Source organism: Haemaphysalis longicornis, unplaced genomic scaffold (genome assembly GCF_048455015.1).
Source record: "Haemaphysalis longicornis isolate Haplotype H1 unplaced genomic scaffold, Haemaphysalis longicornis Haplotype H1 scaffold_5, whole genome shotgun sequence".
Taxonomy (NCBI): Eukaryota; Metazoa; Arthropoda; class Arachnida; order Ixodida; family Ixodidae; genus Haemaphysalis; species Haemaphysalis longicornis.
Genome location: NW_027526385.1, coordinates 44,967,091 through 44,991,783, shown reverse-complemented (window position 1 = coordinate 44,991,783; position 24,693 = coordinate 44,967,091). Strand labels below are relative to the sequence as shown.

General features: G+C 43.8%; 2 protein-coding genes across 5 annotated transcripts in view; one reads left to right on the top strand and one right to left on the bottom strand.

The window, feature by feature from the left end:
* The window catches only part of Ipla2-via (calcium-independent phospholipase A2 VIA), a 40,968-nt gene extending 35,758 nt beyond the window's left edge, over nucleotides 1-5,210 (top strand). For all 4 annotated transcript variants that reach the window (XM_077670299.1, XM_077670298.1, XM_077670297.1 and 1 more), the window contains one exon: nucleotides 140-5,210. In XM_077670299.1, the coding sequence (XP_077526425.1) occupies nucleotides 140-460 (321 nt within the window). In that variant the 3' untranslated portion in view covers nucleotides 461-5,210. The remainder of the gene's footprint in view (nucleotides 1-139) is intronic.
* Pms2 (mismatch repair endonuclease PMS2) lies at nucleotides 5,192-23,982 on the bottom strand. The gene is made up of 22 exons (XM_077670295.1): nucleotides 23,695-23,982; nucleotides 23,503-23,589; nucleotides 22,650-22,752; nucleotides 21,531-21,633; nucleotides 19,606-19,775; nucleotides 17,184-17,262; nucleotides 16,040-16,137; nucleotides 15,792-15,891; nucleotides 14,866-14,950; nucleotides 14,342-14,421; nucleotides 14,106-14,193; nucleotides 13,266-13,324; nucleotides 12,556-12,652; nucleotides 10,874-11,743; nucleotides 10,282-10,381; nucleotides 9,938-9,974; nucleotides 9,271-9,401; nucleotides 8,697-8,866; nucleotides 7,429-7,466; nucleotides 7,211-7,315; nucleotides 6,364-6,399; nucleotides 5,192-5,333 (listed from the first exon to the last, which is right to left on the bottom strand). The coding sequence occupies exons 1-22, from the start codon at nucleotides 23,825-23,827 to the stop codon at nucleotides 5,271-5,273; spliced, it is 2,832 nt and encodes a 943-aa protein (XP_077526421.1). The 5' UTR covers nucleotides 23,828-23,982; the 3' UTR covers nucleotides 5,192-5,270.
* Nucleotides 23,983-24,693: the final 711 nt, after the last annotated feature.

Here is a 24,693-nt window from a genome sequence, read left to right as displayed (position 1 = left end):
TTTTTTGCGGCTCGAGCAGTCTGTATTAGGCGGAACGAGTTTTGTTATTTGGTCGAAATGGTCGCAGGCACAGCTCATCCGAGGTATTCCATCTAATAACTGCGTCCTAAGCAAAGCTGTTCGTTCGCCGCCCCCACAGGCCACTCAGGCCAACGGCCGGCTCGTCGACCGCGCCCAGGCCTGGTGCCAGACCATCAATGTGCCCTATTTCCGCCTCAACGCCCCCCTCTCGGCGGACGTGTGCCTCAACGAGACCGACAACAAGCTGCTCGTGCGCGTGCTCTGGGAGACGCTCGTCTACATGCGCAACAGCCGCGCCGAGCTCGACGAGCTTGCTGAACTTCTCCGGCCCTTGGGCGACGCACCCCAGCCATCAGCCGAAGGGCATTGGCCGACGAGCGAAGCATCCCGCCCCATGAGTGAAGTGTCTCGGCCAGCGAGCGAAATGTCTTCGCCGTAAGGCGAAGCGCGCCACCCGCTCGCAGCCGAAAACATCGCCGCCGCTGCACCCTGCCGTCGTAGACCCTGCCAATCTCGCGTCTACGCACTGACCAGGGTTAGGACCTCACGAGTATCACATTTTTTCTTAAAAACCAAGCGAGTTTTTTTTTTTTTTTTTTATGGTTCCACGGGTGAAAAAATTGAGTGGCACGCGTTGCCCCTCTTTTTTGGTGCTTGTTTTTTCCCGCACAGGAACCACCTCGCCACATTTTCTCTTTTTTTTTTCTTTGAGACTCTGAGGGACACGGCGAGAAAGCGGACTCTTGTAGGCACTCGCACGCTCGACCGTTTTTTTCACCCGACAAGAATCCCCGTGGAGACACGTGTGCGCCGTCGATGTGGAGGTGCGGGACTGTATACTCGGCCGTGCTCGTAAAGCAAATTCCGGGAAAGGCAGCGGTCTTGTGCCTTGTGAATCCCGCTTTTCTTTTTTCGCTCGCCCGAAATGAGGCGGCCCGTTGCTCTTTTGATAGCCCTGCGCTGGGGGGAAATCATTGCCCCCCCCCCCCCGATTCAAATTGTCCTATGTATCATGTTCGCTTGTTAGATATTTAATTATAGAAGACATTATTCTATTGTGATTGATTCGCCCAGTGTTGTTATTATTTAATGGCTTGTTTTTGCATTGAATTCCCGGTGGGGCACAGGGTAAGAAATGTTACGTAGAGAGAATGTCCGAAGGACAGCTTTGTGCATTTAGTTCGCAAATAGTGCAGTATTGTTTATTGTGGAAATGGTTCAATGGTAGATTCTTGCAGAATCCCGCTGGGCATTGTGCTCAAATGTTTCGTGTACGAGATCTGAGTGTAATTTAACAACACTTTCACATCATAGTAAAGTAAGCAGCCAAGAATCTGATGGGTGTATACGCCGACTGTTTTTTACCGGTGAAAGCAAGTTGCGCATAGCTTGCGCTCTATAATATGCATTTTGTATTCTTCCTAATAAGAGCTGTACCAAGATTTAAGTTGAAATGTACTCTCTAACTGACCTTATGAATCAAATTTGAGATTGAAATATTCCACTATTAATACCGTGAAGGTGGCATGAGATTTTATGCTGCATTTTCTTGCCTATTTTTATGTTCATGTAGTTTGATAGATTTTGTTGCGCGTACTTAATTAAATGCATTTATTTTCCCCCCCAAAGCTTAGCCAACGAACACCTCAGCATTATGCGACCAGTCGCAGGAATTATGAGCACCTGCTTGAGAGTAAGATTATCTGCGGACCTTCTGTGATGATTGCAGGGTCAAAAATTACAAAAATTGAGGCGATATTAATGATCAGCAACTGTTTGCAATTCAAAAGCGCCACTGAAACAAAACCAGTGGCCCGAATTCAAAGAATATCAAATTTAATATTTCGAGTTTTCTAAAAATTTAAAATTAGCGTAATTTTTTCCCTGCTTCAAATTTTGTGTTAGCTGGATTTGGGTACTGCTTGTTTGAAGCTTTGTGTTTAGTTGCATTTAGCTATATATAGTAGCAAGGCTTGTTTCTTTCGACACGTCCAACTTCTGTGAAAGCAGTTATTTAATTGCTGTTGAATTTTGGGGCGACTTTTCTTGAAACCATCTATGGTAATGTGCTTTTACTGCGAACATTCGGGACAGAGTGGCTATACCAAGCAGTTGGAAGTGATGTTTTGCTGACAGTTACGCTAAACAACTACCAAAGCTGACTGGCCATGTTTCTGTCTTTTTGGAAGAGTATGTCACTTGAACATGTGTTGACATATAAGGGTCAATGCTTCACTTCCCTTCTAGGGGCATTGCTTGTATGTGCACTAGGTTTGAAAAGCAGGGTGGGGAAAGTCAGCGGCTGCAGATATCGTGAAAAGATATCAGTGTGAAGGTTTTAGGACGATTCTAGCGAGCGGCTAGTTGAAAAATTTTGACTATTTACACCTTTAAACATTGGGGCTCAACTTCCCTTTCAAGCCGGTGACATAGTTGAACATAACAGGGTGGTGTTACTTTTTTGTACGTGGGAAACTAACGAGCACTACGTATTTGCACCCGGTGAACTTCCTCTGTCAAGTTAGTGCGAGTTCCAGTGGTTACGACAAGACCGCCACGGTTTACTCGACAAGTCTTTCCCCAACGTTCATCCATCCCAGGACTTTCGCGGGACTAACGACCGTCCAAACGTGTAAGCCCGGCAGTATTTCGGGAATCGTCGCAGAGCCAGATAGTTGTGCACTATGCTAACGCGTTGCTATCCGAGGTAGAGATTCTTTTTTTGTACGAAGAGGCATTACGAGTGGTTTTACAGGGCTATTAGTCAATGGCCTTTGCAGTTTTTCGAGTGATTTCTAAGTTTCCTTGTGCGTGTGATCTGTAAAGCACTCATGTCTGCACGATATGGGTCAGCGTAGTTTATGGCGGGACCATATGTGACATATGCTGCTTGCCAAAGCAAGAAAACTGTGTTCACGAAAGACCAGGCACGCATTTCGCAAGCTCATTGCTGAACCTGCTCCACGGAGGACAAGCACAGTTTTGATCCCAACTCACAGCCCACTCACTTAAACTAGTCTTAGCTGCTGGTTTATGCTGAACCCGTATTGCTTTACATTTGTACAGATTCTGCTGTCTCGCATAGTCCACAGGCGTTTTAAAACGATGCCCAGTAATCTGTAGTGCGGGTTATGAGAGACATAACCAGTCGAGTTGCTTTTAACTAACAACCCCGCCAAGTAAGAGGTCACCTGCTTCTGCAGACTTCTACGCGTACTCTATTACTTGTACCTGTGTTACTGCAGATAGATTCCACTGCGTCTGCTTGCCTCGGAAAGATGTCTGTCAATGTAAGGAATGTCCCGCAGTGTAGAGCAGCTTGTGTTTTCTTTCGATACCTGTACGATTTGCTCTGCGTACAATCTCAGTGCCTCTACGCAAACTCTTTCACGACCACGGTGTGTGTGTGGTAGGTATGTGCAAGAACGGGTGCGTACACATCCCCGCAAGTCGTTTCTCGACTACGATGTACTCTTCAGCTCCCCTGCTATTGTGATCTTCTTGCATTCCACGATCGCGCTCGCTTGCCCGATGCCTTGTTCTTGTCAGATTGTTTCTTTTATTTGGAGTGTGTTTTACAGCATGAATGGATCTGTTGGACGAAATGAGCAGAGCATTGTGTGACACTACCTAGTTGTTTTGCGAATCGGCCACAAGCTTTGCCTATGGAAGTGCAGAGGAATGCTGCAGTTGCTAGAATGAGGACGAAAGCTTGGGCGCGTTCTAGTTTGTGTTCTTTCTCAACTGTGGCCAACTCAGCTGGGCTGCCGAGATGGACTCAAGTGTATTTTAACATCCGCGATGTTGAAATCTACATATTTTAGTCTTTCTGAATGTTTCCACATTTTTTTTTTTTTTCCACGTCAGCAGATTCGCATCCAACAATTTTTTCTGTCGGGAGACAGCTGGTGACTGCGATAACTTTTTATCCAACTTTACTTTTTTCGGTGTTCTCCATGCAGTAAAGAACCAACTAGTTCCCACGCAAATTCTGATTTTGAAAGTTCTTGCTTGTGAAATTGTGGAGCATCTCCGTTGCGTGTACTAAACTGCACAGCATACTGTGGTTCAAACGCACCACTGAAGTGTTTCAGAAGAGGGCATCAGTTACAAATGATCCACATATCTGCTCTGAGTACGCTTGGGTGCTAAAAATGCAGTTTAGGACAGCCGTTCAAATAGGTTTTTTGTTGAGTTTTTTTAGAAGCAAGCGTGATGCGAGTAACTGCAGTTACAGCGAAGGCATATTAAAACATGGCCCTCCATCGAATCTCTGCACTGTCCAATAAAATATGTTGCTGGAAAATTTACGGCTAGAGAGGTTGTGCAGGCCACAAATTGCGTCCTGTTTCAGTTTTACACAGGCATCTATGTTGGGAAAGCATAAAATAAGGGCTGGAATCGCCACATGAATTGAGGCGTACCTGTTCAATACTGCTAACCTACCCCAAATGGTCAGGTTTTCAGTTCATATTTTTAGACGACAACTAAGCCCAATTAATTAGCATCGAATTTTGCCATAATAAACAAACATCCTTGGTCGTAGTTACTTGGCACATTTTATTTACATCAAATACACATGCGTTCGCTCAAGTACTGTGTCAACAGCACTTGCTGACTCTTTAGCATGTCAGCTGTAAGCATTTCCATGCCACAAGTATTAAAAATATACTGCAGCTCGAATTTCGCTTATAGTTCAGATCTCGGCGAAACTTTACAAATGTCACACAGCCCTTTGGAAATGTGCGAACTAACATGAGCTTCAATGCATCACAAGAAGTGTGTCCAAACAAGAGCTCTGCAGCAAGTCACATCAATCAACTACACACACTTTCGGTTGCTGTCGTCTTACGTGCACTCATTTACGCATTTTACTGTGCTGTATATGTCTGAAAAAACTGCTAGTATGCACCTAAGACTACTTTGAAAGCCTTTCTGTATACTTTAGAACGCCTTAGAAGAAAAGTCTATTTTATTACAAACTGTGTCATCTGTATGCTGTTGTGTTCAGTGTTGTGCACTCTTTTTTTTTGTTTTGTTTTTACATGTTGTTTACCGGTTTTAGCTGTGATTTCTGTTATGGCTGCCATGGCCGTTTAGTTTCGCCTCGATTCTCAGGTTGTCTTCGCTTTGATGGTCTGCAGGTTCTTAGCCAATAAAAAACAAAAACTGAGTGCTTTCACTTTATACACAGGGTGTTTTGGCTGTTTTTCTCACTTCTGCAACGGTTTTTTTGTTTATTTCCCACTTCAGTCTGGAAGGATTGCTAGGTTGATCAGGTGGCGCATTGTTGGTCTTCCATGGGGGCAGTTCTGTTGATAAAAGATGAGGCAAGGTAGACACAGACACAGTTAAACAAGTTCAAAAATACATGAAATAACTGGTTTTTAGCACAAGTAACGTACCATATTTTCGTGTGTATAACCAGCCCCCGCATATAATCCGCACCCCCACTTTCAGCCCGCCAGAAAAGAAAAAAATCCTTGCGTATTGCCCGCCCATTTGATACTGGAAAGGCTGCGCCAAATCTACTGTTCAAGCAACGCATCACATAGTACGTAAACAGAAAAAGCGTACATTTAGCAAGTAGGACGCACTGACTGCAAGACAAACGTCACAATTCACTCGGTGTCACTGCTCTCGCTAGAGCTGTAACTTGAGCCGCAGTCCTCACTGTTGAACACAAGGTCATCTGGTTCTATCCATGGTTTTTTCTTCTTTGTCCTTTTATGTTTTGCACAATCGCTACCATGGAAGGCTTAGTCAGTTCGCGGCATAATGCGCATAGCCTTCACGTGAAGCTGCACTAAAGGAAAAACCCCGCGTATTATCCGCACCCCTGCTTTGCCACTGAAATTTTCGCATTTTTGATGTGGGTTATACGTGTGAAAATACGGTACATACAATACCATTCTAACAGCATCCAAAGATGCACACAAGCTTCACGCCGCCTCATTTTCAAGTACAAGTATTTTAACTTTTTCAAAATGGTATCTCTAATTAAAGCAATGGTTCCCTAAAGGTGCTCCCCTTTTAACAACGTTCAAGAAATTTTCCCCCCATCTTTTTATCGTGAAATTGTTTTAAATTGGTCTTGACAATTTCTCGGCTCACACTACATCACCTTAACTTGTATTTTCTAGCCCAGCATGTTTTGAGTGAAAGAATACAATGTATAAATTGCTTACTAAAGCAAGTAATGAGCAACAACTGTCGGTTTTTGGAGTCCTTTTTTTTTTTACAAGTAGCAAAAAAGGTTTACACGAATGAGGTGAAAGTTACTCCAATTGTCTTTTCATACATTCTGGGTGAGGGTGTTAGCTAGAACGTGAATACACTCACCCAAGGGTGATGCAGCTCGCCAAGATGGCTGACCACCTGCAAGGACAAGACAACACAACATTTTCGTTGTCAAATTGTTAAATTATTTAACTCGTTAAAACCCCATTAGGTCCGAATATTTCTATTCATTTCCAATCTAACGAAAGATTACCTTTTCTGATGTTAAAAGAAAGCCCAAATTTGGATTATAAAACCAATATTTTAAATTTTTTCAAGCCTCCATTGCACGGCAGTTATTTTAACCTGACTATAAACTCGGCATTGGTTAAGGCCTGTAGTAACACTACTAACAGTCTTCCTTGCTGTCCAATCTTGCATATTTGGTTGCTACGTTGTGTCAAGGGACTTTTGTCCATCAAAAGGGTGCCTATTCGCTAAACATTTTCATGCAGCAACAAGCCTGGCAGGTTTTAAACGCAGATCAGTTCGAGGTAGCTTGTTTTCTGCAGTCAAGCAAATAAAACAACTCGTCAGTAAAAAAATTAGAAATTGCACTGATCACTGTTCAAAAACTGCTTCGAGCAATGCTAAAAATTAGGTGCTTAACCAAAAAATAAAAAATGCGAGCATGTATCAGTGCTTTCTCAAACATCTGGCCAACAAAAATCAAGTGTTAGCATAAATAGATATATCCTTGTAATTTCACACTTTACAAACGTACGCCAGTAAGAAACTTGAAAGGCACAGGTCAGATTTTTCTTTTTTTTTTTTTGCTTTTTAGAAGCCATTACAACAGGAACCTCTTTGGATCACACCTTGTAGCAGTGATTGGCTCAAGTACAAATTTCAAAGCAGTGACCACAGTGCCAAACATACTGCCTGCACTGTGTTACCCCAAGTTGCCCACCTTTTTCATGGTGGACGGTGCCAAAGCTGTGCCCACCATCACAGACTTGCGGCAGGCACGCGAAGCAAACATCTGTCGCACCTTTGAAGGTCGGCAGATGGTGTGCTGGGACAGAGAAGGGAGGAGGAAGCACTCAGGCACACACACACCACAAGGCTGCACTCAAAAACGAGTACGTAAGAAAGGACTGCAATTGGCACATTTTAAGTCGCACTTACCGGGTTGTCACTCAACATGAAGATCAACTCATCAACATCTGTAAAGGAAGAGATGGAAATATTGGGGGGAATGTCAATCTTTGTGAGCTATAAGGCCTTGCAATGCCAGAACAACGAATTGTGAAGGCCAGGTAAGTTGCTGGAGTAACAACGTACACTTCGAAGTGGGACCAAAACAGGTATTAACAGTTGGAACTAGGTCTTAGTCTGACCGGGAATAAAGTCTTTTAACACGAAAGTGTTTATTCCCGGATACACGAAGATTTCGCTGACGCCATATCCGTCACGGAACAACGAAGCAAGCAGCCTGTAAAGGGTACACCCCTGCACACAGGGTCTTCTTGCGGGGAAGCAACCTTTAGTACTACAGAGTACGTTATACTTAAGGTTGTTCATTTTCGGGTTTTATATTTTAATAGGAAAGTGGTTTATGCCGGGATACACCAAGATTTCACTGACGTCATATCCGTCATGGAAATGACGCCAGTACACCTTTGCCGAAGCGACCCGCAAGCAGGACGTCGCTCGCCAAGCACACCCACAAGACAGCTGCTGACCCGCAAGTCATGCTCAGCTGCAGATTTCGCTGCATGTTTCACTTTCATGTTTTACTGATTCCTATGACAGAGGAATCAACCACAGTTTATTTCTTTCTCTTCTCTCTAGTTGGAACTTGTAAGAGGCCTCTGCCCTGTAGTCGGCATCCAAGGATATTTTCCGCGGCACTGACAGGAAAGGTAGGGAACCAATTTTGTGATCCAACCTATAGTTAATTAAAGTGTACACACTCTTTTTCTCTCACTGGCCCACTCTTAAGTAAGAGCACCCCATTTTTTCCCACTGGTGTAACACTGGAGCATCTTTTCTGCACTGAACTCAAGCTACGGTTTGAAACACTCTACACTTAAAGATTTCTTTATATGTAAGGTGCAGTCCCCTTTTCAAGTGGTCATTTATGACTTCCACTATGCCGTCATCTTGTACTTGCAAGATGCTGTACACTATGGACCTGTGTAGATATATTGGGTATTCTGCATCACTTTGACGGCATGGAAGGAACCGAATTTCAATCTACATAGCGAGAGCCCCAAATCTAAACTGGAAGTTCCCATTTCGTACTTAAGACTGGAGTCCACGCATACAATTCAGCATAATTTGTCTCCTAACACTTAGCTGTGGAGAACACCCAGCACTTCAAAAGTGGCACGCACTTCTTCAAGCCAACCTTTTCCGAAGGGAAAAAATAATAATAAAACAGCGAAACTTGCCTTCCTTCCCAAACTGCCAACTGCCACTGACAGGAACGCTCACTAATCGGACGCGCCGGCCCGGTGGTTGGGACTCGTCCAGTTCAAAGCCGAAGCCGTTCTTCTCAAATATGTCGCGGTTTTCAGTCAGCACCATCTCGTTGACAGCGGTGAGCTCGAGCGTCTGGGGCCTAAAATTATTCAGGGACGATTAACGCTTGCACAAGCCATTATTTCGCACTATTCCCAAGTAGCGTGAACAGCAATGAATAGCAATCATGAATAGCAATGCACTTTTCAGAACTTGCAGCTAAGGCAGCTATCCCCTCTATGATGATCTTAACATTACGTAGGCACATTGCTCAGAAGGATGCAAAGGGCCGTCGATTTTTTTTCCTGCCACGGAATTCGACACTTCTGCTTTCAAAGATAAATCGGTTCGCACGAATTTACCTCATCCTTAGCACTAATCACACTAGTCATCCCTAACCTGTAGAGAACTCACTCCTCACACTAGGAGTGAATTGTCACTCCCCAAGGACGACACATCCATGACTCATGTTCCGAGGGAGGCAGAAATTAGAGGAAGACTCACGCAAGCAGCCGCTGGGTCTCCATGACCACGTCTCGCTGGAGGGTCTCGAAGTTGTACTTTTCGTCCGCGGCGTGCTGGTCCACTATGAACAGGTCTTCGCCCAGTTGCGCCACAATGAAGCCCAGGTTGAACTGCGTGTCACAGCACAAAATTGTCCGAAAAGAAGAAGAGTAGCCTGCAAAAGACACCTATGAATGCCAATACGATATACCATGACACCTAACAGCTTTAGGAAGAAAGAAAAAACACTGCTAAGTGGGAATTTCTACACAAATAAGTAATCCCCCTCTCTGCTGTACTCTGTGCGCCTTTAAAGTCAGCTTCACTGCAATACGGAAATGTGCTGCTCGAACGACAGATTCAAGGATCATTGTACAAGGACCACCGCAGACATCAAAAAAAAAAAAAAAAAAAGAGCCTTCTGTTACAAATACTTCAACGAATTCCAAGAACAGTTTTAAAGCAAGTAAGAGAGGCAATGTGAACTTTGAATAACTTGGGAGTGAATATACCCTCCCTGTGCATTCGTTTCTGAATTCACCACCGATAGCTACTGCATGGCCTTACAAGCACAATAAGTTTTGATTCAACTACAAGCCAGTTCAACCGTTTATGACATCGACACACAAAAGAATTTGTGATGGACTAAGAATGCCTTTTTACTTACCTGGCCCACTATTTTCATCTCTGCAAACATGTCCTTGCTGGAAAGAAACATTGAGATCTTCGATTACACTTTCATCAGCACAGCACATATCATGACAAAACGTAAAGCAAATTTAGCAGACGCAGTTTTAACACAGATGATTGTCAACCATTAGAATTCCCTCTTTTAGCAAAGAACTTCGAGACTGGGTACACACCACCCTGTCATGCTGAAAAAGTTGGGAGGCATAGCGATTACACAATTCGAAAGGCTATGTGCAATCAACCTCACGTCCAAAATGTGCTCAGTAATTGCTTGTAACGCTCAACAATTGTGCAGATGTATACTGTAAATCGTTAACGAACCTAATCTGCCTGCTCAGCTCAGTTTCAGCTGCCGCATTGTCGCCAGGAGTGATGGTCGCTCGGAAACCCCGACACAGCTTTTCCGAGGGAGTTTTTTCCTCTGAAAGGAGATCGTGCAACGGCAGCTTATGGTTTACAATATTTTGAAGATCAACTTCTGACTGATTTAGTCAACAAAAAATAGAGAGCATTATTCATTTCATGAACAATAGATTTCACCACGTTACTTTGCCATCATTTTGTGACCACACACCAGCTAAAGAATATTAGCACTATCCTTTAAAATTCAATATTGCTGAGTAAACAATCACCTTATTTATGTAAAGGACTGTACATTTACATAAATTTACTGTTTACTCAGGCAAACAAATTACATAAACAGTCATCTTGTTTACTTAATAATTCTTAATTAATCTGACTGCACTTAGACGATTAGATTCGTCATCACATAAATAGAAGGCTTAGCATAAACAGCTGGACGCCGCAAGCAAAGCAATGTAAATGCTTCACATACAATTAAACCACAATCACAACAAATCAGTTCAGCTAGCAAGAGCGAAGGATATGACATCAATATCAAAAGAACACCCACCATCACCCTCACGATGCAAGTCTTTCAGACGTCTTGCAAGGCTCTCACAGCTGAAAGTGAGCACCTGCGTTCGCCTGTAACCTTCCACGCGTTCGTCGACTTCCTCTGGCTGTGATGCCATTTCGATGCCCGTTTCACTAAAGCTCTCCTCGTTCAAGTCACTCCGATGTTTCTCGTTGACGACACTTTCCACCACTTCCCCACCAGCCTCCCCACACGTGCTGGACTCAAGTTCCTCAGGTTCACCTGCACCCTCAACGAAAGTTTCTTCAGGTTCAGCTTGTTCCATAGCTTCTGAACTCGACCCATATCGGAACCTGTCTAAGGAACGAATTCCAATAGGCTGCATCTTCCCGCCACCGTTACAACTGGGCTTGTTAAGCCGCAAACTTCCAGATGCACCACCGCCAGTCTTCGAATTGCTTCGAACGTGTTGCGCAGAGATAGATGCACGAACAGCCGCACTTGAAGCACCACCAAAAGTCGTTAGTTTGGAGCCAGTTCCTGGAAGTCCATTTTCCCGCTCTATTTTTGAACTTTCGTCGACCATAATCACGTCCTGTCCAGTAGAAGTGTCGTGTGAAGAGACCCTCTCGTCTTGTGGACACGGGGCAGAATCAGATTGGCTGATGCGACTGGTGATGTCGTCCGAGTCCTTGGTTTGACCGAGTGTTACACTAGTGCTGTTCTGGGACGCACTCTGAGAGCCACTGGGGCTGTCGGACGCCATTTCCGCGTCAAAGCACGCGTTGGAACACTCCGATTCGGCTGTGCTGGATGCTTGGGAGCATCCAGAGATGGTCGACTGGGAACAGCTCGGTGAAGAGTCGCACACAGAAGAGGGGGTGCTCTTGTTTTCAACACGGCGAACTGAAAAAAAAGAAAAAGAAAAAAAGAAGAAAAAAGTCGTTGCGGGAAAGAATTCACTTACGAAAACTCAGTGCATTAATCGAGACTTGTAGAGAAACAATTGGGGCAGCACTTCCAAACTGTTGTATGCTGAATGATTTTGTTCAGATGAGAAAGGGGAACAGCAGGTAGGTAGTGACACACTGTCATTCAGGCAGCAAACATGTGACTAGAAAGGTATACTGAATTCCCTACATGAGTTTCCAATTGAAAAGTTATTTAAAGAGGCTGTGTTTCCCTCACTTGGCAAGTTTTGTAATTGTGCTGGAGGTTCCTACCTGCTGACATTGTGCTGCAGATAATGCAAGTGGTACTCATGCAATGTTTAAACTTAAAAACTCACCATAGTCCCCACTGAAACAAAAAAAAGGGAAAAAAGCAAAGATTTCTGCACAGGGCAGGAAAAGTCAAGCCTTAGCCTAAGAATTGTGGCTGTAAGTTTTCAGGTTAAGAAATTCTACCGCAAGCTTTCTTTTGCCTCACACTGCAAAAACAGCGTCACAAAATCACTGCATAGGACAAAAAACTGTGTGAGTTGGTTAAAATGCATGACAAAAAACGGCACAAAAAATACAATAGACCTATACAGGCATAAAAGAAAAGAAAGCACTGTATTCTACATGCATGACCTATACGTATTCAAGGAACATTCCAAAGACCTATAAAGGCCTATGAGAACAGTTTTCACTCTGTCTGTCATTTCGTCATATAGTATAGGCAGCTGCGTTTCTTGTGCTGTTTTTAAAATCGCAAATGCAAGGGGATCGACTCACACTTGAAGCCTTGCAAGACGACAGAACGCCTCGAGGGTGGCGTATCTCCGAGTGAAGACGAACTTCTTTTCGCTGGAGTGCCCGAGCTGTCCACACTCTGAACAGATGTAAAAAACAGAAATTTAAATCTTTATATGCACGGGCACCTTTTATCCTGACTGCGCTAATATTGGAAGTCGCCTAACTGGGTGTCTCAACAATGCCTGATGGCACTAACTATACTCTCGGGTTCATTCAGCAGAACAAAGACTTTTACTGCAGCCTAAATCCATACATAAAGCAGCCAGCAGCAAGCGCGAATTTTAAAGAAAATTAGTTTATAATAAACACCAGCACATATGATCAACTCTGCAGTTACCCAACTCCAAGCACCTTTTTCTTCTACATTCTCCAAGCCCAAATAGTAGGCATGTGCTTAAATGAAAGCACATTAGCATTCAAATGTTGACACTGAAAGCTAGAAACATCCAGCTGAGCTACTTGTAACGCCAAAAATTTGTTCATTGGCTTATCTGACACAGTGTATACATGATTTCGGCAGCCGTTCTGTACAAAGATAGCTAGCCAGCCACTAGATGCATTCCTGACGCGTTCTTTATGAGCTGAAACAAGCAGGAGCTTTGGTACTCTGGAACTGAGGCATTTTGGCTATCTAACTTATCTAATTTGCCTACAGTACGTGCTTCCCTGCACAGCACCCACACACTCACCCTGTTACTAGATGGTGATGACTGCTGTAGACGGGGGCTCAGAAACGAAAGAATGGGACCTGGACGGTTGAACAAGGAAAAGAAAACAAAACACGCTCAAGGAAGAATAACTGCTTAGACGGAGCATGTTTAAAAGGCCTATTTTGCCATGCAGGTTTCTAATAGGCAACAATGAAAAGACTAACAGGTTATTAAACGCTCAAAAAGTGCCTTTAAAGTTGTTGGTTACGTTGTTCCGTGAGATAAGAACACACTACCAGCATTTTTTTCAATTACCGTATTTGCATGATTTTAACGCGCCCCCGACTGTAACGTGCAGTCTAGTTTACTTGGGGATATTCGATAATATGATTTGCTGTCGATTCTACTGTGCAGATGTAAAAACATGAGATCACTTAAGTCATGTACCTGGCAGAATACACTTTATTTTAGAAGACATTTAGTTAAGACAAAATTTACTCATATGATGGCGGATTGTTCTGGATTAGATTGAGTTGGATTTCGCCATGAAGCTGACTTCGTTTTTGAGTCCGATTGCAACGCGCACACAAACTTTAGACCCACATTTAGTAAAAAGAGGTGCGCGTTAGAATCGTGCAAATATGGTATCCGTGCAAAATGTTGCCGCTGTCGGTCACCAAAATTTTGGCGTGTGCTGAAGATTACGACCGCTTTTTTCGGCCCTGTCGTCATTACACTGATGTCCTCTTACTGTCCGAGTCACAGCTAGGCAGCTGTGCAAGATGATGATGATGAATATGATGGCAGGGGGTCATCATGCGACAGTGAGTAGTTAAAGGCAACATCATGGACAGAGCTATAGCAAGCAAAATCACTCACTCTGGGACTGTGACAGGGAAGGTGATGATGAGAAATCCCGCCTCTCGTATGTGGCTGCAATCGGTTGAAACATGGCCAGGAGAGATGACTGGAAATGCGCAAAAAAGAAGTCGTTCAAACGAATGCAGAGCTAGCAGAGGCCACTTGCATGTATACGGTGCAGTCGAGGTATTCTTCACAAGGCACTACACACTCATTTTAACGAGGACGTACTAAAGAGATGAAGAAGTACTCACTTTGACGATGGCTAGGAGGTACTTTTCATGATGAACGAAGACGGAGCGCTTGTCTGGCGTCACGTTCACATCCACACTTTCTGCATAGATGAACAACAGATGAGCGAAATACCTGGTGCAAAATAGGAAGCAAAAGTGGTTACTTTGGCGTGCTTTGGAAAACAAAATGGACAGTAACGATGTGTCTACTCAACTCCTGCCTAACAAATATTATATTAGTGCGGGAATCTTTGAAGTTTTTCAGTATTTCTGGCATTTTTTTTTTGTTAAAAAAACATCTTAAAGGCTGGAATAAAACTTAGTGAGTCGCCAAGAGCTGGTTCTTTCAAATTTAACAGGGTTGTAATTTGTTTCTATGGTACGTTAATAACATGACCAGGTGAGGCACCAACACAGAAATGCATTAAAGTTCAACATAATAGCCAATTAAATCTGACTTATAAATCATGACTAATGGACAACAGAGCCTGACAGTAGCAATGCAAGTGTGATTTGAAAGAATAAACTAAAAACGCGCGACTCACGTCTTTCAAGGTGGATGTTGAGGAATAAGAAGGGGTACTGATCCCGGTTGAACACGTGGTAGACGCTGTTCACCAGCTTGGTCAGCTGCAAAAATGGAAAATAATTAATTAAATTATTACAAGCACGAGTAAATGATGACAACAGTAACGATGCAGCCCTAGTGAATTCATAACAGGCTTGCCAAAAATTATCACATGACTTATTTCATGCGATCCGGGATCCGCCAGTAGTGGCTCATTTCTAAGGCCGCAATCTAATGCTTCAATGAATAGAGTGATTTACAGTATAAACCACTTCCTCACAGTTGGGAACGCACAATACTATTTTGTTTTGCAGTGCACCGAGCCACAGATATAAAGATGTTTTTTTTTGTTGTTTCATTTACGTTATTTATATTATCTCAAATGCTGTTTTCTGATGTTTGGCGCAATGTGTTTTCTACTACTTCTTCAAAGCATCTGGCTTTCTGATGGATCATGTCATCACAGCCTGCTGGCTAGCTCTGATGCCAGCTCATAGAGGGGCTAGATTTAATAAGCACCAACTTAATTAGGTAGGCTGCACTTATCTTCGAATGTATTTGCCAAGTAGTGTTGCAATGAGTGTTAATTATAGCCTACAGCAGTTGTTCTTGTAGTAGACTGTCAAAAACCTTTTTGGCTTCGATTTTCCTTTGCCAGAAGGATTGACATGTGACAGACACTAATAGGGCAGACACAAAATCAGCTTAACATTGAAAAATAAACAAGAGAGAGAGAGAGAGAGAGAGAGAGAGAGAGAGAGAGAGAGAAAGAGAGAGAGAGAGAGAGAGAGAGAGAGAGAGAGAGAGAGAGAGAGAGAGAGAGAGAGAGAGAGAGAGAGAGAGAGAGAGAGAGAGAGAGAGAGAGAGAGAGAGAAAACTGGGGTGGGGGGTGGGGGCACTCACTCTAAGCATTTCACAGGGGCGGGAATTGATGAAGATGAACTGCCTGTCCGTAGAGCTTCGGCCCGATCCGTGCGCACATGACGAGACGTAACCTTCTATTCTGCATAAGAAAGTAGGCAATTGTCTCATTGTCTTACAACCAAAGAACTCAGCTGCAGTTATCAACATTTAAAAAACTGATTTATCTGGTAGGTAAAAAATTACAAAAAGAAAGGTTTGGAACCAATTCTGAGGGTAGAGCTGCTCACCTTATGCTGGGTGGCTCAGCCGAACACCTGGACAATGAAAACTCTTCCAGGACTTCCTCCGTTGGAGCACACTGTTGGATTTCTAGGAGCTTTGTGACCTGAAAAATTGGAAGGAACAACGAACACACATAATGGGTTGTTTCTGCTTTCACTAGAACAGAGTAAAAGGAAGTAAGGAAAGAAAAAGGCAGAGGATCACAGAAAGCATACGCATAATTTCAGGAGGCCAAAATAAGATGCCACTAAAAAAACATAATTGTTGAAAACTTTAGCTAGAGTCAACTTTTGGGCAAGATGGTATGGCATGGGATGTATTAGTGGCACTAAAGAAGACCATAAAAAATAATGGCTTGACCCTGATTATTTTACTCAATACAAATGATTAAAGTGGTTTACATTTGTATGGGGTCACACAACTTTTGCATTATACCACAGGAGAAACAACAGACGTCCTTTGATGTTCATCTCCAAATTGACAGGTGGCCAAAAACCATACCTGTGTTCACAGCCACATTATACATCACATCCAATGGGCACTTCAGGCCAGTGCATGCCTACATTTGCAGCCATTGGGAATTTTGATGCCATTTTACTGCTACAGGCAGTGGCAACGCCGACGCCAGCTTTTTTGCTCAATGGGCCATTTATTGCTTTCGCATAAAATTTTGCTAATAAGCATGCACTTAATATTTCTGTCTGCCATCCACAAAGGCTTTGTGGATGGCATATTACTCATTACTTTGCCATCAGAATTAAGACACAAAATGGTTTAAAGGAAATCCTTGAACTCTATTAATCCTATTAATTGCTGATAAAAATGGCGTTGAGTAATGAACAAGACGAACCATCGACACAGGCGTTGCCACACTATCACAAGTGCCTTATAACGTAAATTCTGGCTTAGTGAATCATGTAAAAACTGCTTAGTCAGGGTTAGTGTTTGTGAAGTTAGGCCGCGCGGATAAAACTGGCCGTCCCACAACACAAACCATTGCTGGAACAGGAAAGCATTGTTCAACTTTTCTAAAACTCAGCTATAACTCAGTGGGTACCACTCAAATTTAAGTATGACTACAAAAACAGGCTATTTTTTTTTCCACATTAATTTCTGTCTTCTCAGACTGTCACAAATCTACGTACTCACCTCTTTGGCACCGTAGACAGTCGCCACACGCTCGCGAACTGTCTGCGACCCTTGGCTGTTCAGTACGACCTGCTTGCGCCTGCGAGTGTGACAGTGATGAAACCACGTCTGTACATCCACCCTCTATCCAGCTTCAAAATGGCAGCACCAAAGTTAGCACAAGAAGGTGATTTACCTTACTAACTTGGCCCCCCCCCGAACATTTTTTTCATTATAGCCGGAAAAAATTATGCAAGAGGAGAATCCTTGGAGATTAGGTGCCTGGGAGGATGTTTCATAATAAGAGGAAACAAATCACAAGCCATTTCATTCTGCGAAAACGGATGACTAGCGAAGCTTATCAGCACATGACATAGTACGTAGAGGTGATGACGCAGAATTTAGGTGAACTGGTACAGGCAAATTTTGCTTCTCTTGAGCGTAGATGGCAGTCATTCATAAAAGAAAGTGACATATATACTCACGTACCGTATTTTCGTGTGTATAACCTGTCCCTGCATATAATCCGCACCCCCACTTTCAGCCCGCCGGAAAAGGAGAAGAAATCTTCGCATATTGCCTACACATTTGATGCAGGAAAGGCTGCACCAAAGCTACTGCTCAAGCAACACATCACGGACTATGCAGACAGAAAAAGTGTAAAATTCAGTTGTTAGAGTGCGCTCGTCTTTGTTTTTTCTTCCTTGTCCTTTTATGTTTTGCGCAATCGCTGCCATGGAAGGCTTAGTCAGTGTTACTGCGTAGGAGCTTCACGGCACGACACACATTGCCATGAAGCTGTACTATAGGGCAAATCCTGCGTATTATCCGAACCCCTACTTTGCCACTGAAATTTTTGCATTTTTGGTGCGGGTTATACATGCGAAAATACGGTACACTTTTATATGGACTCTGCTGATTTTGAAGATAATGCCTACTGATGACTGAAAGTGCATATCCAAGTGATGAGACGTTAAAGCTTGATGTCTAAGTCATGTCTTGATCCTGACAATGATGCCTATTATTAACTCATCGACTATTACCTAAGGATGCATATCTAAGTGATGAGAGCTATAAGCTTGGGGACCAAATCATGTTTTGAACACCGTGAAACTTTGGTGGTGACTGCACACGCACCAGGACGTTCGTTTCCTGATGTCGCACGCTTCAAAGGCACATGGAGGCACGGGAGTTTTCGTTTGCAGATATCAAAAATACATGAAACCGTAGCCATATTTTATACTTCTCTTAAAATGTCCAACCCTACTCTCTCTAAAGAGCTGCATACCACGTCGCTTTAGCTGCATGCCAGCTAAAAAGAGGATCACTTGGAGGATTACTAAAAGGGTTCAACTTAAATTGAGGATGACTCAGCAAGTAAAGGAACGGAAGATGATAGGTGTAACGTTAAGGGACCAGAAGAGAGCGGAGTGGGTCATGGAACAACCATGTGGTAAGGACATATTAGTAGAAATAGAGAGGAAGAAATGGGCGTGGGCAGGGCATGTAATGCGTAGGCGAGATAACTGTTGGTCATTAAAGGAGTACTGACACGAAATTTTTATGTTACGTTTTTTTCGCTGCTATGCGTGCCTACCAGCCCACTAATCATAGAATGACAGATTAGACGGTCGAGCGCAGCGTAAACATTCATTTACGGCGTCGTTTATTCGTGCCAGTTTCGGTTTCGACAAAAAAACGCCGAGCGGCCGCCATGACAGCATGTATGACATGGCGTCACCATTCTTGCTGTATCGCTGCCTCCCTGGAAGCGCGCGCGAGCGAGCGCACGCGCGCGCCCATACCGGCCGAGGTCTTCGCCGTCCCCACAGGCCCGGGCAGCATGACGTCAGTCCCAAAACCATGACGTGTACACACGCCCGAGCAGCGCGCGCCAACCACAGCCAGTGCGTCGGCTTCGTCACGGGAGCCCCGACGTCGGCAGTTCGGGGCACGTAGCAGATGATGTCACGTCAGCCCGCTCTGGGCTTTCTCGTGCGGGCGAAGATTAAAATGGATTTTAAATATGTTTCGCTGAACGGTTGCTGTTGAAACTTGCTGGGAGATATCTCCTGATAAAAAGGAAGCGTTTTACATAGTTATCTCAGCTTTGAAATTTCGTGTCAGTACTCCTTTAAGGGTAACAGAGTGGATCCCTAGAGAAGGCAAAATGTGGCAGAAGGTGGCAGAAAGTTTATATAGCAGATGAGATCAAGAAGTTTGCAGGTACAAATTGGTCCCAGTTAGCACAGGACCGGCATAATTGGAGATCTACAGGAGAGACCTTTGCCCTGCAGTGGGCGTAGACAGGCTGATGATAATGATGATGATAAACAGATGAGGTATTAGTAAGTCCATTTTGGCCGACTTAACGATCCTCATTCCACAAGTGTGCTGCTTGATTGATGGAGAGATGTGTCCGATTACCAAAAGCAGCTCTCACCCCCCTTCGGTGAAGTTGGTGCAGGAAATGTTGACGCCCGTTGCAACCAGGCAGTAGCCCGTCAGGAGGGTGACCATCTTGCCAAACTCTCGCTTGAGGTTGGCCAAGAATTCTCGGTGCCGAACGGGTAGCGTGGTGAAGAGGTTGTGCAGGCTCACCGTTGTGCCGCGCTGAGAGTTTGGGGAAATTAACAGAATTTATCCGGAAATTAACAGAATTTACTGAAACACCCAATTGCTTGACAGTGCATTACTCTGCCGGGATGGGACTGTAGCGGGAACAAACGTGATGTGGAGAAAAAATATGACTAAATGTGAAGCAGAAAAACCTTGTAGGTATAAAAACAGGAAGAAAAAAATGCAGTATAATAAAGCATTATGTGTGGTCCAAACTGCAAGATTAGCTGCAAACAATTGAAAAGTCAATATAGCCAGATAGGTTTCATTTTCCTCACAAATTGAGTGCGTGAGTATCACAACTGACACGACCTAATGTAGCAACTAGCTGAATGCACAAATTGTAGGCAAGAAACCACTCTGGACAAAAACCACTTGCCCACAGACTGAGTAGAGAAATGGTTTTTCTAAAAGTTTTTTTATAAAATAGTACAAAGTTTTTTTTATAGAACAGTACTGTAAAATACCGAGAAAGCGCTCACCCCCTCGACATGGCGATAGTTCATGAAATTTTTGGGGAGGGGGCCCCTGTTCAGAGCTGCCCCGAGATTCAAAATGGCAGCGCAAAATTGTTCACCTCCCTCCCCTCACAAAAAGGAAAAAATAATGCAGTGCATTGTCGAATGCAACTGTGAAGCCCCTCTTGGCGCAACCAGTGTTAGCAATATGCAGTGTTTTCACCAGCCACCTTGTTGTTCCTTTTCGCTGGTTAATCCATTCTAACATCATCTGGTCATTACTGGTCATCATCTGGTCATTCCTTTAAATATTTAACTGGTGTATTCATGGCGTGTTCGGAGGGCATTCCTGGTGGAACCAAAGGCCTCCAAGAAATCTTCTGCTCTTTTGTGGCTTTCATTAGTAGCATGGACCAGTGTAACGCCAAAGTGCTGTTTCCATCACTTGATGTACTTGCTCAACGCAACAAAATTTCCAAGCTGCAAGCGGTGCGCAACTTTAGCGGCTTCTTGAGACAGAAGCCTGTTACACACAACACGCCCTGCACTTTACTCTCATTCGAAAAACTCAAGAAGAGCGTTATCCACTTCTACGCTGAACTCTGTTGTTCAACTTTTGCCAAAGCTTGGCATTGTCAAAGTTCTGCTGCAGCAAGCTCTCATACTTTTTGTCCCACTCGCTTATCCTCTTTCTATCTATAACGTAGAGACAAAATGTCGTGCGCACGTTTCTTTTTTTCTGGCGCGGCGACGCCATTCCAGGACTTCCATGTCACAAACCACTGTGGTTACAAAGTCACGAGCACATTCTGCACTATCACACGACAAAAAAAAAATGGTGAGCGTGCGCGGAATTTCTCGGATTGAATTTTCAATTAGTCTAGAGTGCAGTCAAAAGTTCGTGGGTGGTTTCGGTTTCAGTGGCTTGGGTCGTCAGAGAGTGTGTGGAGGGGGGCGCTTGATCGGTAATTTACGATATGCCCAGCTCAAGCAAAAAATTTTGCATGCAAGTAAATTGAGGCCTATCCTTTTCATCAGCAATGACAAAAAACGGCAATGATGATGTGCCTTCGCATATTTTTATACTTTTCGTGTGAACAAATACAGTCAACAACCGGTTATTCGGACCCTTAAGGGACCGCGAAAATGCCCGAAAAATCAGGCAGTCCAAAAAAGCAAATGGTCCCCCAAAAACCTTAATGTCCTGGTGCCGGGAATTAGTACAAATAATCAACCATGTCCGAAAAATTAGGCATTTGAAAAATCGGTCGTCAACTGTAAATATACTTGCCTCCCTTGCACAAGGTGATCTCGATGTGATGACACCATGGTGGTCAAACTTCAGCAGTGTTCCCTGAGATGCGTCCTTGTGACATGTCGATATGGTGACATCGCTGGAACAGCAACTTGAAATGTAAAACTTGCAAAGCTGTTTATCTTATCAGAGATTGCAGATTACGGGAACTAAGGATGCACATACTAAGATTGTTCATGTCCATCAGTTCTAAGGCAGGCTACAGCAGCTATCTCTACATTGTTTCTTTCATTCATCTGACTAGGTTACACTACATTTAAACATTCACAAGTTGATAACAGTAACGGCAGTGGAAGTCCACTATTGCGGTAGGGTACACCATTTGCAACATTAAATGACTGCTTTACGGTATGCTTACATCCAAGGTAACATCCAATCACAATTTTTAAAGATCCCGTTTACTGCATACAGTTTGCACCTCTTGACAGAGTTGTATTTTTATGTCTCGGGTGAGCTAGCTAATACCTTCATGGCCCACATCTTTCATTAAAGATGCTTGTACTGCATGTGTCAATAATATGAACCCTGGTAGCTTTCGTATTGACAAACTTTATTTTGTCAGTCCTTTTGAAACTCTGCTACAACCAACTCCGCAGAGGAAGAGCTGATATATTTTGTTCCCTTTACCTAGAAATGCGCTTCTATAATGTGCATCAAAATAAAGATGGATTAATTGTGGGGTTTTTATGCACCGATGCTACGCAGGCGATGAGGCACACCGTAGTGGAGGGTTCCAGGTTAATTTTGACCACCTGGGGATCTTTAACGTGCGCCGAAAGTTTGAACACACGAACGTTTTTGCTTTTCGCCTCCATTAGAAGAATACACAGTTGATCCGTAGACTTCATGGTACAATGGTTATCCGTGGGAAGTCCAGACGTGCAGTTAGCAAGAAGTCAGTTGCAGGAACACAGTTTTGAGCTTTTTGTTTTTTCTTTGTTCAACATCTATGGTTAGTGTCACCCACCCACTTCCAACCTTGCCCGCGCATTACCTATTATAGAATGTGGCCTTTGTTCTCTGCAAATGTGTGAACAGCAACTTTCCACCATGTCCGACTCCTTCAATGGTGTATTATTATAATTTAACGCTCACCATAGGGCGCAAAGGGAGCTCAGTGCCTCCCCTCGAAAACCAAACGTTGCCACACCTTCAAGGTCGGAGAACTCGCGAAGCTTTGACGTGTGGTACTTCAGAGCTGTAACAAAGAACAAAAGAACATGCCTCAGTAACAAAAACCAACAGCTGATGCGCTGGTTTTATCAGATAGATCACCGCCAAAGTGGCAACAATTAAACAACAACCACGCGCTGCCAGAAATTAAAGCGAGTACGTCAGATTTTCAAACTCCAAGAAAAAAAAAAAAAAAAACAGAAGGAGAGGAGAGAGTAAACCACAGAGACAGTGAATACAAAGAGTTGCTTTGGAATCATATTCACTTGTTTTACACGCGCGATCATCTCTTGTCTATTTTCTATTTATTTCACAATAAAAGGAATCAGGGGGGTAATACACAGGATTTGTTTTATTTATTTACCTTAGGCTATGCAGTGACTTGTAAAAAACATGAACAGGCGGATGCTGTTCTGATGGCTGAAATTTCACTTTAGTTTAGTGACAAATACTCATTTAAGCACTGTCATCGATCTAGGTGTTAAAAGCGCCATAAAATCGGATTTGAGCAGTATTTGCCACACTAAGACGTTTCTTTTTCTAAACGTAATGCAACATCCTGTAAACGCACGCACAGAGGTTCCGAACTTCAATATCAACCACTTAGTACACAATGACTGATGATGACCTGCAAAACTTCACATATAAAACGTCGAAGTAAGGAAACAAAACATTTTCTCCGAAGCGCTGCGCTCTCTGCCGTACGACGACGCGCCCAGGACTGCGTCGTACAACGGAGAGGTCGGTGCGCGATTCCTTGAGCAATGCCACTCACTGAGCCCTGCGAAATTGGGTTCGTCGACACCTTCACCGTCGTCGACAACTTCAACAAGCTTGCTGCCGAAGTCCTTCAGCTTCACACCTGCAAGGTAACAATGATGGCTTAAAAATCATTTAAAGTCTTATTCCCGTACCCTAAAGGTCTTCCGACACTGTTTTAAATATGGGGAAACGGTGGAAAACGTACTGATGTTTTTAGCTCCAGCGTCGATGCTGTTTTCGACCAGCTCTTTGACTGCGATCGCCAAGTTGAGAACGACTTGCCCGGAGCATATTCGATGGACGGTGCCCCGGTCGATCGCTTTGATCTCTTTGCTCATCGTTTTCGCATAGCTTCTACAATGCGAAAAGGGTTTGACAGTGACTGAATGCGGCGCTGAGCAAGCTTAAAGGGCTCAAACACGCGCACAAATGTAGGCGCCAAATTAAAGGTCTCCGCTCATAGCTTCTTAGCGTTTCTAGTTGCGGAGCTTTCCTACGAGCTACCCTTGTTGGGTATTATGACATGCCTTCTGAACGACGCGCCACCTTTTAAGATGCAAAGCTTTACAATGATTTATTGAGTAAAAATGTAAATAGATGTTGCCACAGTTTTGGCAACAGAGTTAGCTCACCTTAATTTTTGTTTGTTTTGCTAAAGTTATTTCTAGAGTAAACGGTTAACATCCAAAGACATGCCAAAGACGGGGCTGCATGCTTTGTGGCAACAGCTGTCGCTGCATACAGTAACTTTTTAAAACCTGGTTCGCTGTACTACAAGTGTACCCACTATGTATTTTACTATCTGTAGAAGCTCTGTATGCATGGAGGACTGACAGATAGATTGGATGTTTGTTTCTGTACGTTCCTGCTTCCTCCATGGTTCCTGCTCATACCACGGCCGCTGGATGAAAGGCGCACTGACGTGCGGCCTGCCGCGTGCCTCCAAAGCGGCGTGAGTGCGCCTAGAGCCAAATACTGCCGCAGCGGCGCCACCGTTCCGGGACTGGTTGCGGTGAGCGCGGCCCGCGGGACGCCGGCTTTCGGGCCGCTTATTTCGAAGTGTGGGCTTATCATCGGCGTTCCACGCTCCACATAAGACATTTACCAGCACTAATGTTACGCCTGTTAAAAGACAAACACGATTAGCGGCGGCCGAGCTTAATTTGGTCAAGATGGAAGTTAAATTCCGTTCGTAGTACCAGCA